This window comes from Grammomys surdaster, unplaced genomic scaffold (genome assembly GCF_004785775.1).
Source record: "Grammomys surdaster isolate TR1022 unplaced genomic scaffold, NIH_TR_1.0 334, whole genome shotgun sequence".
NCBI classification, from domain to species: Eukaryota; Metazoa; Chordata; class Mammalia; order Rodentia; family Muridae; genus Grammomys; species Grammomys surdaster.
In genome coordinates, this window is record NW_021604753.1 from 2,699,395 (window position 1) to 2,716,016 (window position 16,622).

Consider the following 16,622-nt stretch of genomic DNA (forward strand, 5'->3'; position numbering starts at 1 on the left):
TTTGGGAGAGAAAAGTGTTTAGCTAGGGCTAAAATCAGTGCAGCAAATAAACCACCACACTCCTGAAGATCACGAGGTCACCAGGATGCGTACTGCTTCTGGAACTGAGTTGGATTCCTGAGCAACTGTGACCCTGGGCCTATGCTGAAACTTCTCACTAGTGTGATGGCACAAAGAATGGCTTGGAGCCAGGCCAGCCCATGCAGGTAATGTCCACCAAACCCCCAAACCCACCAGAGGCAGGGACTGCTGCCACCAGGAACTGTCCTTCCTTCCAAACATGTACGCTGAGCTAGCACATATCCCAGCCAGACAGCTTCCAGTAGAGACTGTGGAGAAAGGGTCTCAATGTTCCTTAAATTAAGGAAGCTCATTACTCTGAGCTCAAAAGCACACTCTGTGGTAGCAGAGCCACAGCTGTCTTACAGGGGACATGAGGCGACCATGAAGAGTAAGAGATGTGCACCAAGAATAAGAAGAGATGCAGCTTGAGGGCCTATGGCCAGAAACCACCCCCACCAGCCCAAGCTACTTCCAGACATCTCGTACAAGAGAAAACTGTGCAAGTCACTATTGTTTGGGTTTCCTTCTAATACAGCCAAGCCTCGTCCAAGTCAACATGGTATCCCCCAGTCAATGACATGCATGCTGTGACAATGAGGTCAAGATACTCCCTCCACACCATCCTCCCAGCAAATGTCTAACCTCCCGACACAAACGCTGAGCTGCCTTGGTTTCCTGTACATGCCCACTGCAGTCAGCTGAGGGCCTGCTGCCATCCACCCCTTCCTTCTCTATCATAATCTGTCCCTTTGTTTCTGAGCCCTGGCGTGGCTCAGCCCTGTGCTCACACCAGTATGTTGCTGTGAGGCTGCTTCATAAGACTCCAGCTTGATCAAGTGCTAACCAGTCCTCTCCTGTCTCACCAAGTCCCAGGGTTAAATAAGAGATACACAGCATATAAAGTGGGCCAGAGTTAGCCTGGTACATCTGTGGGAATAACCCATGAGGTACTCTCAATTACACTTTGAATTTAGTTTGTTTTTCAACTTGACACAAACAACAGTCACATGGGAAGAGGGATCCTCAACAGAAGAACTGCCTCTATTAGACTGTAGGTATGTCTGTGGGGTGTTTTCTGCTCTTTTGGGGGGTGTCAGGGGCAGAAAGGAATGTTTGAGACAGGGTTTCTCTGTGTAGCCTTGGCTGTCCTGGAACTCATCTGTAGACCAGGCTGGCCTTAAACACAGAAATCTTCCTGCCTCTGCCTCCCAAGCGCTGGGATCAAAGCACCATCACCTCCTGCCTGGCTTTTTCTCCATGGATGATTGATGTGGGAGGCCCAGGCCCAGGCAGCAGATAGTCCTAGCTATATAAGAAAGTGGTCTGAGTGACCCCTAGACAGTGAGCAAGGAGGTAGCACTGCTCATGGTCTCAGACAGTCCTCCACAAGGCTTCTGTCGTGACTTCCTGCTCTGCCTTCACCCAGGTAGACTATGACAAGAAAGAAAGCAAAAACCAAATCAACCATTTCTTCTTCCCCAAGTTGCTATTGGTCAGTGTTTTATCACAGCAACATAAATCTAACTATAACAAATCTTTTTTTATAAAATCTGAAATATGTATGGAAAATACAAATGTGTTAACTCTCAGAGAGGAATACAGACTGTACTAGCTGTATTACTCTCTAGGCTTTTTCAATAAATTCAATTTAAAAAAAAAAAAGAACCCTTTTACGTCTGAGAACAGAACTTAGTAAAGTGCACTCATGCAAACAATTGAGCATGGAAACATAGCTGTAATTCCAGCACTGGGGGAGCTGAGGCATGAGAACCTACAGGCCTGTATAACCAAACCAGTTCCATGTTCAGTGAGAGAGCATTTCTCAAAAGCTGAGGTGAATGGCAGGTAATATGGCTCAGTGGGTAAGGACACTTGCTGAGCAAGACTGGAGACCTGAGTTCAATCCCTGGAACTCACATAAAGGTGGAAGGAGAGACCTGATTCCACAAGCTATGCTCTAGCCTCCACAGGTGTCATGGCACATACACCTCATACCTACACACAAAGTAATAATAGAAGTTTTAAAAATAATACAGGATGCACACATATGAACCTGCATACACATTTCTACCCTTTGGGTGGATGTAGTCCTTGCTACTTGCCGTCTAAGTCAAAAGAATCAGTTGAGTCCAGATTAACAGTCAGCATGGGCAATTACAATATATTAACACCGTGTGTGTGTGTGTGTGTGTGTGACAGAGAGAGACAGAGAGACAGAGAGAGAGGAGAGAGATCCACGGCAACTGCTAGGACCTCAGTCCCTTGGGCAGATAGAAAAACCACTTCTCAGGGTTTTGTTTATAGGACAGGAAGCTTTTTCCTCTCCCAGATACTATTTCATGTGGATAATGGCTGCAATACTTTCAGAGAGGTTCACTAGACTGTTATTACCACAATCACTCACCTTTCAGAAACTAATTGACAGATGTCTGCTAATTCACCTGACCGTCCTCAACTTGAAGCTTCAAAACATCCCCAACCCAACTTAAAATTGCCTGCTATTTGATGTGTGTCACCGCTTGCCATTGCCATCGCTTGTTATCGCTTTCATTGCTTGTCCCGAGCACACAGAGCAGAGTCCAGAAAGCCACCGTCATTACCTTCAGCCCCCAAATGAACATTAGAAGCTCTGAAATAACTTCAAGCAAGAACATGGAGCCATTAAAGGCAGATAGTGAGGAGACTGAACCCACAGCCCTGCCTTAGCCTTCTCTAGGGATCATTTCTCCAGGCTTCCTCCTACTCTGCACTCTCCACCACCTATAGCAAGCATGTCTATCTGGATACAGCACCACTGCTAAATGTGAGGTAAAGGGTCTGAAGTCTGCTCTAAGAGGGCATCTACTCTGATCCTTGTCTGTATAGACAGACGTACATGACTGGCTCTGGCTATCCAAACAGATATCTTCCCCCAAACATATAGTTTATTTCCTCAGAATAAAGTGAAATGGCAATGTGGACCAGTGAAATAGCTGAGCGAAGACAGAGCCTGTGTGCCCAGGCCAGCTCTTCAGTGAGCTAGCACAGGTCACTCAGGCTGGGGACCGACCCATGAATCTCCTGATCGAAAAACCTCCTGGGAGATCAAACCTGGAGGAAAGGAATACATGTTGGATCTAGTAGGTGCAAGCAATAATCTTTTCTGTTTGTTTTGTTTTTCGAGACAGGATTTCTCTGTGTATCCCTGGCTGCCCTAGAACTCACTCTGTAGACCAGGCTGGCCTCGAACTCAGAAATCCGCCTGCCTCTGCCTCCCAAGTGCTGGGATTACAGGTGTGCGCCACCACTGCCTGGCTTCAAGCAGGAAACTTGACTTCTACTTTCTGGACAGGTCGAGTTGTGACATCGACTCTTCCTAGGTCTCTCGGCCGAGGACGCCTTGTAGATGACGAAGTCGATGGATGGCCACACTCACACTAGCCAGTTTCCAAAAACACCCCCCTGCACATGCACATAGTCTGTATCCCTGCAGAAGCCTGACTGTGTGTGTGGCCTGGCACACATCTACCTGTGGGCTTTTGGTTTCTATGTGTGCATAGAATGACAGGAGCACTAACCTTCCACAGTGTCAGAGGAGTGGCCAGGCCACAGGGAAGACCCTGGCTGGGGATTTATTTATCTATCTATCTATATGTGTGGCCTAAGGCCTCCTCTATTCTTAGGCCAAAACCATTTCGCCACCCTAGAGATTGCCAAGTTAGCTAGTCTAGCAGCCTCAGGAGCCTGAAAGATCCCCCGACTCTGCCTTGCTCCTCTCCAGGGTTGGGATTTCAAGTGTGCACCACCACAGCCAGCCTGGTAAGTTAGCTTCTAGAGACCAAGCTCAGAAGTTTAAGGCACTTTCCTCACTGAGCATCTTCCCTGCTCCCACAGATAAAATCAAAAGCATGGAGAGTCAACGTTGGCTCTCTAGTCATACATAAAACTAGCTCCCTGGAGAACAGGAAGGAATCCAAGTTCATGAACAGAGTTGGTCTAATGCCAGAGAAGTTACAATGGGTGCTTAATTGCCAAGCTGGTCCCTAGGGGGTACGGTGGCCCTCCTGCCAAAGTTGTAACACTGCAGGAAGATCACAAAGGTAACCTCCAGAGTAAGAGCCAAAGCAAAGGGAGATAGATACAAGCTTTCACAAGCCCCCGACCTGGCTAGGAAATGCAGTGGTCAGTGGAGAACAACCCAGCCCCACTCACAACCACAACAGAAAGCCTTTCAAACAGGAGAGGATTTGTACCTGTAAAGGCAGAGGTTGACATCGTATTTTACAGTTAATTTTGTGTTATGTACATTTTAACCCTGGAGGTGTTTTCTAAAACAAGATTATAAAGATAAAGATGAAGATTGCTGTCAGCTCTCACGACTGCTGTCAAGTACAAGGGCACATGGGGCTAAAAAGACTTTCAGTCTCTTCCCTCTGATGAGCTCACATTTGTATTAGTCAGTTTTGCCACAGATTAAAAAGATACTTTATACTTGCAACTAAACTTGCTTACGCTATTAAAATATATTCTCAGTTCCCTCCTAGGAGTCAGGGAACAGACACGGGCATGTCCATCCCTGATAAAAGAAGCCAAGGGACATCATGGATTAGATGGGCAAAGAATCCCTTCCTCCAGGCTCTCAGTGTGGGGACTCCAACTCCTGTAAGCCTGTAGGCACCAGGACCCAGACTGGACCAGGGCCTGAGGAGACAGTCCTAATTACTAAGAAGGAAGATGAGCGCTCTGGAAGACAACTGCTGTGCAACTTTGGAAAGCACTGCCTTTACAACTATTCTTTTTAAACAAACACATTATTACACACAGCTGTAGAGTACCATATAACTATTCAGTACATACCTGCACAGTGCAATTTGTAATGGCCAAATCCAGAAGAAGGGTTGGGGACAGAGAACAGGGTCTCACTATGCAGCTCAGGCTAGCTCTGAACTAACAAACCTTTTGCCCCAGCTTTGAGTGTCGGGGCTTAGGTCTAGTCTATGGTGCAAGCCTGTTTCACAGTGCTGGCACATGGCTGACGCTCTTTCAATAACTGTGATGAAAAGGAGAGACTCACAGGACCCCACAAGCAACAACAAGGCAAATGGTGTTGGCCAGTACTGAGCTCATCCCTATAAGCCCTGCAGTGAGAGAGGACACCCAGGTACACAATGTGTCTTAAACCACACAGTAGGAGAGCATGGCCCAGGCACACAGTGTGTCTTAACACACAGTAGGAGAACATGAAAGGGTGCTACTGCTACTTGGCAATGGATTATGCTGGTCATCTTACTGAAGTTCAACCAGGGTCATCACACTGCATGTTGAGAAGGCTCACACCCAGCTTTGCTTCAGAGCACACAGGCTGCATCTTGAGAAATGGAACTTCAGCTGCAATCTGCACACTATGGACTCTGCTTGTGCATTTGAAGAAAAGTGCTCCCAAAATCCTGATTCAGAAGTGCATCTCATAGTGCTGTTTTTTCAAATCAAAAGCAAGCCCAGGGGTTGGGAAAATGGTGCCATTAATAAAGGGTTTGCCATGCACACCCAAGAACCTGAGTTCAGTCCCTAGCATCTGTATGAAAAAGCTGGTACTATGACATATGCTTGCAATCCCACTGCTGAGGAAGAGGAGACAAATGGATCCCTGGAGCCCACTAGCCATGCAGGCTGGCCAATTGGTGAGCCCCAGGGTCAGGGAGATCCCATGCCTCTAATAATAAAGTGGACGCCTCCTGAGGAACACCACAGAGGTTGGCCTCTGAGCCCCATATGCATATTCTGTGGGCTCATAAACAGAGGAGGGTACAAGCTGGGAAGAAAGGAGTTATCAGGAGTGATGTGGGTAAGAGAGAGGAGTGAAGGGGTAAGAGAGGGGGTAAGGGTGAATATGATCTCAGCACATTGCACATATGCATAAAATTGTCAAAATTAAAATAACAAATAATAGTAACGACCAAACATTACCCAGTACCTATCCTGTGCTAATCCATATGTTGCCTACTGCCAACTATCCCATTTTACAAATGAGAAAACTGAGATACAGGGCAATTAAGAAACTACAAGAGAGCTGGGATGACATCCTGGCAAGTCTGAGTTCAGGGAGGTCTGAGTTCTCATCTGTGTGAGTTCTGCTGCTTACACCCCTGGCCTCATGTCACTCAACCATCCTGCAAGGCTCACAATATCCTAGATCTAAAGTACATAAGTGCTCACATCATACAACTGTTACTAAACCATGAGGCTTAGTTTTCATTTAGCAAGAATATACAGCAAAGGTTTCTCTGACTCTGGAATGCAGCCAGCACAGGCTTCTATTATGCATGTCTCTGTACACTCTGAGCCTGCCCAGGGAATATAGCCAGCCCTCCCCCAGGGGCTGATCTCCACCTCACCTTCAGCTGGTTGACCTTCTCTTTTCAGCATCTGGACAGCTCCTACGTACTTCTTCAGCTGGACTTTGAGCACCTCGTTTTCTCTGCAGGTATAAGAATGTTAAGGAAAAAAAGAGAGAGAGAGAGAGAGACAAATTTAAAAACTAAAAATTTCCACCCTAAGCAGGGGAAGGAATCTGTGTGATAAAAAAAAAAAGCACACAATTTGTATCTTATAAATGTTAATGTGCTATCCTGTTTCACAGCTCAGCACTGAAAATGACTGGACTAAGCCCATACTTCTGAATGCATTCTGGAACTTTCTGGAACTGTGGTTTTGGAATGTTGGTAAATGCTGACTGTTTCCTGTGCCTACAGACTTGGAGTGTAAGCACATGCTATGGGAATCCACCTGCCTGCCAGGTGTCTGTTGAGGGTCAGGCACTTGGTAATATTTCTCCATTGACAGAGGCACACATACTAAACACAGTTCAGCTGGGGTGTCTCATACCAGACCAGATCCCGTGGATCACATGACTTGTCTCAGGCTATGTGCTTATACATTCATCCCAGAAACTAGCTCAGCTACTACTTTATAGATGGGGAAACTGAGACACCAGGAAGAACCAGTGACCAAATCTATCCCCAACCCCACATAAGATCATACAAAGGAAAACAGACACTGGGGTACAGCCACAACCCACCCCTCAAATCCATTCCCCAGGTATACTGGCTCATTATGTGACATGAGGTTCCAGGAGAAGAAACGGACATTTCATTACTATCCACCATATTGCTTCAACCTTGAGCATGTCAACTCACCAAGTCACACACGCCTGCATGCATTCATCCATCCATTCTACCCACCACATAGCTCCGACCCAGAGAAGCTCACTGAATCACACACATGCGCATTCACCCATCCATCATTTGTGAAAGACTCACAATGAATCTGTCATATTCTCTCAGTTGAGTAAAAGAGGAGTTAGACAGAAAATGTCTCTGAAGAAGATCACGTGGTCAGGATTACCAGTAAACCCTACGTCTCTCTGTCCCTAAGACAGACTTTCCTGTGTCTCTCTGAAGACTGAAATCTAGTCTCTCAGCAGCTGTAGCACAAAAGGCTCCTTGTGTACATTCTATTTCTGCCTCTCACCTCCCACCCCAGGTCTTCAGTGTTTCATTAAACACAATGCTTCACAATAAAAAGGGCTCAAGCCAGATTTCTTCTATGATTATACAAATAAAAAGACTCACTTCAAAATATTCCAACAATTAGAACATATTTAAGAAGAGAAAATTAGCTGAAAAGCCAACACACTGAAATGAAGCCATTAGTGTTGTACTCCTCTTCACTCTGTCATACATAGGCATGTGCAGATGAGGGCATCTTAGGGAAGAACGCCTGTTACATTCTGCAAATATTTTTGCCTGGAAGTAAAATCACATTCCTTGTCATCTGCTTCATTTCTACCTCTTCCAGGAATCATCAGCAAAGCTGGTGCACACTGCCATGCCCTCCAGCATGCACGGCTGACCATGCACACTCCTGTAGAGTCCAGTGCATGCTGCCATGCCCTCCAGCATGCATGGCTGACCACGCACACTCCTATAGAGTCCAGTGTACATTGCACACTTTCTTCAACCAAGCAATTTTCTTTAACTGTAGTACAGCAAACACTAACTCAGTCTATTGACAGATGGAAATAGCATTCATTAGTGCAATGCCACACACCTACTTAGCTGTAAAACCTGAGATTACCTGTTTTTGTTTCCAGTGTCCTATACTACAATGCAGTCTTTAAAGACAGCACCTCCTTTGTACTGTTCTTTGTAGTCAGTTTGGGGAGAGAGAACATCAGGCTCAAATGTAGGAAGCACCAGACACTTAGGAATCACTTGAGAACTTTGCACAAATCTCAGAAGCTTTGATAAAGGAAACCACAAATAAGCCCTCCCACTGCCCTGTGACAGACTGCCAAAGATCTATCCATGGTGACTGCATTTACTCCAGCTGAAGTTGCAATAGCACTTGTCTGAACCCAAACAAGCAGCTCTGAGAAGGCGAGTGAGGAGGGGAACTAGCCCTGATGTGTACCAACTGCACTGTGTGCTTAGTAAGGCTTTCTTACCACGGCCTCATCACACAACTCCTTCTCACCCATGGCTGCATGACATCACATGGTATTTTCAGACTAGGGGAAGAAACCAATATATACACGTCTGTATGGGAGAAAGTTGACACTCGTTCTCCAAAGACCACCTCACAGGGTCATAGTGGTCCGGCTCCACATGCCGGTCCGGCTCCACACAGACGGCTGAGCAGGCAGATACAGTTTCAGTGCTGGGCCTCCTCTGGCTCTCATCCCACCTGCCTCCCACACAGGCCAACTCTCAGACTCTGCTCACCCCATCTCTGGCCAGCACTCAAGTGTTTCAGGCTGAATCATTTGTTTAACAATATGTTAAGATTCCATCTAAAAATCACACCTAATGTAATATACAGAATTTTAATAGAAATACAATATTTATCAAATGATGAAACGCCACGTGAACATACCTGCTCACTGGATAGAAACATCTTTGGCAGATGCCAGTTTAACCCAGCTAGCTATGCCCTGGCAGGAAATGAACACTTACAACTCTGGGACATGAGAGGTCTCAAGGGAGAACATGCTCATACTTTCTTGGAAAGGACAAAGGCCTAGTGTGGGGGCACTGGTTACTGACCCCTAGGAATGACGAAACATAGTTATTGTTTTATATTTTTATTTTGAAATGGTTAAAGATTTGCAGGAAGTTAGAAGACTCCCTGCACAGCCCTGGCCCAGTTTTCCCTGGTGGTCACACTTTACATAACCACAGGGGACGTGCTAATGCAACCACATACCTACTGTGAACACAGTGTATGGCTGGACCATCTTCACTGTTTCAACTGAGACAGGCCCTGAGCCTTAGCCTCTTGAACCAGGAAATGATTTTCACCACTACCTCATAGCTGTAATTTCACTACTGTTACCAATCGTAATGTACCTGTGCTTCCCAATGAGCTTAGGGGACCTTTGTAAAAGGGTCATTTAACACCACAGAGGATTGAGACCTGCAGGTTGAGAATCACTAGCCTAGCAGACGGTCTTCCTCATTTGCAGAGTGCCCTTGGAGGAGACAGTAACCCCTTCCTCTTCCTCTTTTCCTCCTGGCCCTAAGCTGACCGACTTTGCGCTATACTCCCCACCAGAGAACGCCTCCTCAGCACAGATTCAAAAACAAACACCAATAAACCATGACTAAAACCTAACAGAACTGTGAGCCCAAACTAACCTTTCCTCCTCCTTAGTTGATTGTTTCAGATTTTACACTAATAGAAAGCTGACAAATTGATCTTGCCATCTAAAAGGTGCCTTTTCCTTCTTTCCTTCTTTTTTCTCTTTCTCTTCCTTCCTTCCTTTCTTTCTTTCTTTCTCTCTTCCTTTCTTCCTTTTTTCTCTCTTTCTTTTTCTTTAAAGTTCACATGTCACTACCCAAGAAAATATTTCCTAGTGTATGAACAACTAATTTACAAAAATTTTAAAAAAACAATGGCTTTTAAAGTTTTTCTAACATTTAATTATTTATCTGTGTTTTATGGATATGTGTAGACACACATGAGCCACAGTACTTGTGGGTCCTGGGGACAGAACTTGAGTCACCAGGCTTGGCAGCAAGCACTACTAGCTAATTCCTGAGTTGTCTTGTCAGCCATAAGGAAGACTGCTGGGAGCCAAAGACTTTATTGCCTTCCTGCCTGAGGGAAAATACCAGTTAGGTAAACAACCTGAGTTAAGGAATGCTTTATTGCCTTCCTGCCTGAGTGAAAATATTAGCCAGATAAGCAACTTGAGAAATGTTTTATTGTCCTCTTGCTTGTGAGAAAATATTCAGATAACTGGTTTGGGCTAAGGAATGCTTGTGGCCATAAAGAACTTTACAATTACCATTACCGATGGCCCTGGATTCTGACTGATGACCCTCCTGCCTGCTTGTCTTTATAACAGCAGCCTGAGGAATAAAGTTTGAGCACTTGATCAGACATTCAGACCTGTGTTCCTCCTTTGTGTCTCTTGTCCCTTCATTCTTTTGCCCTAGAGTCTCCGTTGAATCTCCCCCCCCCCACCCCGCCCAGGGCAGAAGACCATGACTTGTAGACAGAGATGCCATTTGGAATCTATCATTCTGCTCAGTACATAAATGCTTACTCGGATTACCACACATCCATGGTTGACTCCTGGCTGTCAGTGCAGCTGAAGTTCATTATGCAGGCTGTCCTGGGCTTCAAACCTCAGCTCCTATTCTCACCAGCTCTTCATCCTTCAGTGATGACAGTGACAACAGCTGTCCCCCAATTTTCACACAATGCTCATTGGATGTCAAGTGCTATTTTAAGTGGTCCATAAATGTCCCACCCTATTAACAACTGTGACAACAGCTTCCTGGGGATCAATTGGACTTCTTCATCCCCTCTAGTAGCAGAAGTCCTATGTTTCACTTCGAGGATCAGTTACAAGAAAACAGCAACAGCCCCTATTTCTCTGATTCCCAGCTAACCTGTGAGAAGCTGCCTAGCAGCTTCATGAGTAAGCCTGAAAGAATACACTGTAGACCTAGCAAGCCTTGAATGACTAGAACTCCACCCTATCTCTGCCTATCCTTATGAGCTCCTGGGCCAGAGGGATGAGGCAAGCCAATCTAGGTCTTTGATCCTCTGAAACTGGAAGGAATTGGGGATGGCAGTACTGAGATGGAACCCAGGGTCTCAGATGCCAGGCAAGCACGTTACCACTAAGCTACGGTGTCAGCTTAATTGACTAAATTTAAATTGATCTACAGAACTTTATGCATATTAGTATACTTGATCCTCCTGGTAATCTTATGAAACATTTTTTGCCCCTGATGCTGAGCCTAAAAACAGAGCATAGGAGACAGAGATAAGAATTTTAGATGTCAAATAACTTGGCCAAGGTTCTTGGCTTTGTCTGGCCTTCCATTCCCCTGTCCAAGTGATATCAAAGCCCAGTGACTTCACATCTAGCTAACTGCACAGACAGATGCCCTCTCTGTGCCTCAGTTTACCTCCCTAAATAACAGAAGATCAAGGAACCCTGAGGATTGGTGCAATATGTACAGTTCTCCTAACAACTTCTTGGGACATTATGTCAGTGACATTGTTCAGATACATGGGTTTAGGGGTACAGAACAGAATGAGTCCCAATCCTTACAGAGGGACCCATTTACAAAGGAGCTGTGGCCTTACAGGTCAGCAAATACTGTTTCAGACTACAATGCACCCTATAAAAATGAGAGGGGGGTGGGAAGGAGAAGAGGGTGTGGTCTAGGTGGATACAGGGTGGTAGAATGTTTTACAGAAGCGTCTCTAAGGCTTTCTGGAAGTTGACAAACCTGAAAGAGGTAAAAGACACACAATTCCCAGAATTGGGATGGCCAACTGGGTGCACTAAGCCACCTGTGTATCTATTAAAATGCAAATTTGATTCTGAGCAGTGGAGCAGGGCCTGGAAGTCTGCATTTCTAACAGTGTGCTAGGCAGACTGCCAGACCCAAAACTAGACCAGAGGGAAAGGCTGGGAAAGGCCCAGGAAGCTGGAAGGGCTGCAGCCAGAAATGAGTCATGAAGGCCCCTGAGCCAGGGCAAAGAATGGGAGCAGCCAATGGGTGTGAGGGAGAGCACAGGGCTACTGGGAAAACCAGTGTGGCTAAGTACAGCAGACGCCAGTTGACTTCTAAAAGGCAACCACTGCAGGTGTCCAGCCAAGAAATGATGGTGACCAGGACAGAGAGGACTGGGTAGCAGCCACAGAGGTGAAGAGAAGTCCAAAGATCTTCATCTACAGGATTGCAGACCATCTTGCCGGCTGGCTACCAGCTCTGATCTAGCCGCTGGCCACCCTGCATTTTCCTTTCATCGCTCAGGGGAGATGTAGATCATGGAGTAGGCAGCAAGTGCCTCTCCTACAGCTTCCAGTGAGTATAGTAATTAATGTGTGCAAGTCAAAGCAATTATGCCTGCCGGATGTCAGAATAAACAACCAGAAACCCCAGACAGCAACATTCAAAGAATAATTACTCAAAACAAAACCAACGAACCTGTTAAGTGCATTCGCTAATTCTACCATCAAAGCACCACAATGAGGTACACCTACAAAAATCTGCTCTCCTGGGCCAGACAAAAGCTTGGCTTAAGGGTACCTCAACTCTACTAGACAGTGATACTAAGCAGACACCACATCTAACCACATCCAACTGTTAGAAGACAATGGCTGAGAGGCCTGGCTACACAAAGCCATGAGGACTACCTCAAAGGAACCAGTGAGGAACCAGCCTGCCTCCATTTTAGGCTTACAAGCTACCTTAAGATAAAGACAAAGTAGGCTCATTCCTGCTTATGATTAAATCTGTTTCTCAAGGACTAGACTATGCCCACCTGTAACTTTAACTACAAATGGTCCTGTACCACCTGTTCCAGGATGATTTGGCCCAGTAATCTTTCTCCTCCTATCTTTGCACTTTACAGTAGGAACAAAAGGCACCTAGTTTACTGGTGCTGAAAGATATTCCTAGCAGCTCAAGATCTCTGTAAACCATGCTATCAAAGCTACCATCATATACTGCTGGTCTCCATCAGACCTACCCATTGTGAGGGCTTTCCAACCCTGAAGTCTACCTAACACTGCTGCAGTCACACCTTTGTGTGACAACCCAAAGCCCACAATAACCAAGGGCTGCTGCAGGGGAAGGGCTGTAGAGGCTTTGTCAATACTGACAGGCTTAAGTGACAAAAAAAGGCTAAGCAGTTTCCCTAGGAAATGACAGGGGCTGGGGTTCCAACTGAATGAGTCCAGACCACAGGGAGCCAGCCCTCCACCACCGCTGCCTTTGTGAGACAGTGAGCCAACCTAAGAGGTCCCCAGATTCCCAGCCAGATTCCCATCATGGTTACAAGATCAGAGCGGCAGCAGAGAAAGGAAGAAAGGATGCTCTACTCACTCTAGTACCCCACTCCTCCATAGATGTGCTCTCCAGACTGGACCCTCACTCACATTCCCTGCCTTGCAGCTGTCAGGGATGCTCAGCCAAGCATCTATCTAAGCCCCCCCACCTCTATAGAATTAGCTTATCACAGTCCCACCCTGTGCCATGCCTTCTGACACCTGTGTCATTGTTAGGATTTTCTGTCTGTAACTCAACACCTTGTCAAATACCCATGAGCCTCACGAGCATCATCTCAGGAGATACTCAGCACAGGTGATAACTGGACAAGGACACCCAAGAATGGCCCTGGGCTTGAGGGTGTGATGAGGGTGGGGCCTTCCCTTCCTGGACAGTTCAGCTCCAAGACCAGGAGGGGTGAATTACTTAAAGGAGAACTGATCAAATAACCAAATTTAACCAAGTGGTGGTGGCAGCACAAGCTGCTAATCCTTGTGAGTTTATCTACACATGGAATTATCTGTGAGTTTGAGGGCAGCCTCGTCTAGAGTGCGCTCCAGTTCAGCCATGGCTACACAGAAAAACCTGTCTGAAAAAAAAATTTTTTTTTACAAGGTTTCTTTTTTTTTTTAATTTATTTATTTATTATATGTACACTGTAGTTGTCTTCAGCCACCCCACAAGAGGGTATCAGATATCATTACAGATGGTTGTGAGCCACCATGTGGTTGCTGGGATTTGAACTCATGACCTCTGGAAGAGCAATCAGTGCTCTTAACCACTGAGCCATCTCACCAGCCCCACTGAAAAAAATTTTAATTAAAAAAAAGTAACTAAATTTATCAGACAGTTGGAGCAAGGCTCTTGCTATTCAAGAAAGTATTGTCAAAATTCAAGAGATTGTTGTGAACTGATGAGACTGCCACAAAAGAACATAGTAATGCCCTCCCTGGGCAAAACTGGGACAATTTGACCACTGAAATAGTTTTGCAAAATTAATTTGTTTGCCATCTTTAAAAATGTCAAGGTTATAAGAGTGAAAGCTAAGGAGAGATGACAACTGCATAGATCACTCTGGTGTTCTTCATGCTGCAAAACAGGACAGATATAGGACATACGGAGAGTGTCACGCACTGCACTGAAGTGCCCAAGTGTAAGGACGTGATGGCTTCTGACCCTTAGCACTGCACCGCAGTGCCCACGGAGAATGCTTCGCTTATGGGAAACACACATTATAAAGGGGTAGAAGCTAGAGGAAGAAAGCAGGTTCCCAGACCCCCTTGGGAATCACATTTCCTGGAGTAGAACCTGGATTCTGAACTTTAACAAACCTCCAGGGCACTTCTTGGCCACACCCTGACATCCACTCACTGCCATGGGCCCTCCTGTCATACTCTGTTGGTGACAGACACACAGCAGGAGCAGTGCTCTTCTTCAACTGCTACCCAGAAGTGCCTGCTTGGACATAAGTCTTGGGACATTTTCTCTTCTTTCCAGTTCCCTCAAATAAAAACATTCAAGGGCTTCCCAGAGACTCAGACTTCTCTGCTGCTCTGTGACTTGACCTGTGCAGCATCTTCTCCTGTCGGGGGACTTGGGGAAGGGGAGGGCCTAAGAAGGTATGCTTAGATTTTAATGCCTTCTCTCCTTTTCTTCACCATCACCCTATTCCTTCTATAAAACCCATCTCACTTCATTAGCCACCTGGAAAATTCTACTCAGAATGGCATGCTGGGTCCTGCATTCCAGGTCCCAGCCAAGGAAACAGACCAAACAGCTCCAGTAACTCACAAAAGTAATTAATGTCAGATGACACACCTCAGAGTATCCTGAGCACTGAACTCTCTTCCCCAAATACAGCCAATATATGTCCTCAGAAAGCACATGTCACCTTTCCTGGCCCAGGTCCCTGCATGTAGGGAATCAGATTTATCCAATTAGCTGGGGGTCGCAGGAGCCTCTTGCTAAACAGGGTTTTCATAGGATCCAGTTCTAGAAACTACTACATCAATGTGGCAACCCATCTTTGCTAAAAACAGTAATTCTTCTGGCTAGAGATATAAACTAGAGAAGAGATATGCAAATGATGCTCCACCCAAAAATAGTTTCAAAGCCACAGCCTACAGAGGCCAGTACCATGGTGCAAGAGAGTATGCCCCTGTCCAGAGGGGTGTCCATTGCACCACCAGACTACAGGAACTCAGCCCTGCTCTGGTGGGTCTGCTGACAAGTTCACAATTCTCATGCAGTGCCAAGGCCTTCAAACCTGGGTTTGCAGTTTTAGCATGTGTGAATGCTAGCCTCCTAGGCCAGAAGATGAGTTTGACTTTCTAGTATTAGTTTTGCCACCTGTGAGACCTGAAGTCTACTTGGTAGTTGCTGTCCCTTTATTAGGCCAAGAGAAAATGAATTAAGAACCTTTAAGAGTGCCGGGCAGTGGTGGTGCATGCCTTTGGTACCAGCACTTGGGAGGCAGAGGCAGACGGATTTCTGAGTTGGAGGCCAGCCTAGTCTACAGAGTGAGTTCCAGAATAGCCAAGGCTATACAGAGAAACCCTGTCTCAAAAAAATCAAAACCAAAACCAAAAAAAAAAAAACAAAAAAAAAAACTTTTCAGATTACAAGAGAGTAAAGATAAGACATTCAAAGCGATGGGTCTGGCAGAGAACACAGCCACTCAAGGCTTCGTGAGCTTATCTGATAGAATGGGACCATGCAGTGCTATGGTTTAGATGTGAAATATCCCAGCAGGCCCCGTGTAAGAGGTTTGCTTGCCAGCAGAAGGGCTTCTGGAAAGTGCTGCATCCTAAGAGTTTTTCAGGAGCAAGTACACTAAACCCTGATGGCATTCTTGGAGGCCTCACTGGAAGAGACAGGTCGCTGAGGACTCTGGACAGACACATCTTGTGTTCCTATGCCCTGCATGACTCTCTGGCTCCCTGAGCCCTTTCTATCTCTCTGAGACCCTGAAACCACAGGGCTAGACAATGACAGACTGAGAAAAATGAAAATGTAAGCCAAAATATATTTTCCTTTCTCTGACCTGTGTATTCCAGATGTTTCTCATAGTCACAAACAGCTGACCAACATAAACCAAGCATCCTACACAGTAATACCACACAGCGCTCACTTCCTGCATGTCACACCACACTTCAGTCATAATAACACTGCACAATGCTCACTTCCTGCATGTCACACCACACTGCAGTCATAATAACACCA

General features: G+C 45.9%; 1 protein-coding gene across 1 annotated transcript in view; it reads right to left on the minus strand.

Annotated features, from left to right (window-relative positions):
• The window catches only part of Snx29 (sorting nexin 29), a 386,660-nt gene that overhangs the window by 217,494 nt on the left and 152,544 nt on the right, over positions 1-16,622 (minus strand). The window contains exon 14 of the mRNA XM_028778358.1: positions 6,438-6,520. Coding sequence (XP_028634191.1) covers positions 6,438-6,520 — 83 coding nt within the window. The remainder of the gene's footprint in view (positions 1-6,437; positions 6,521-16,622) is intronic.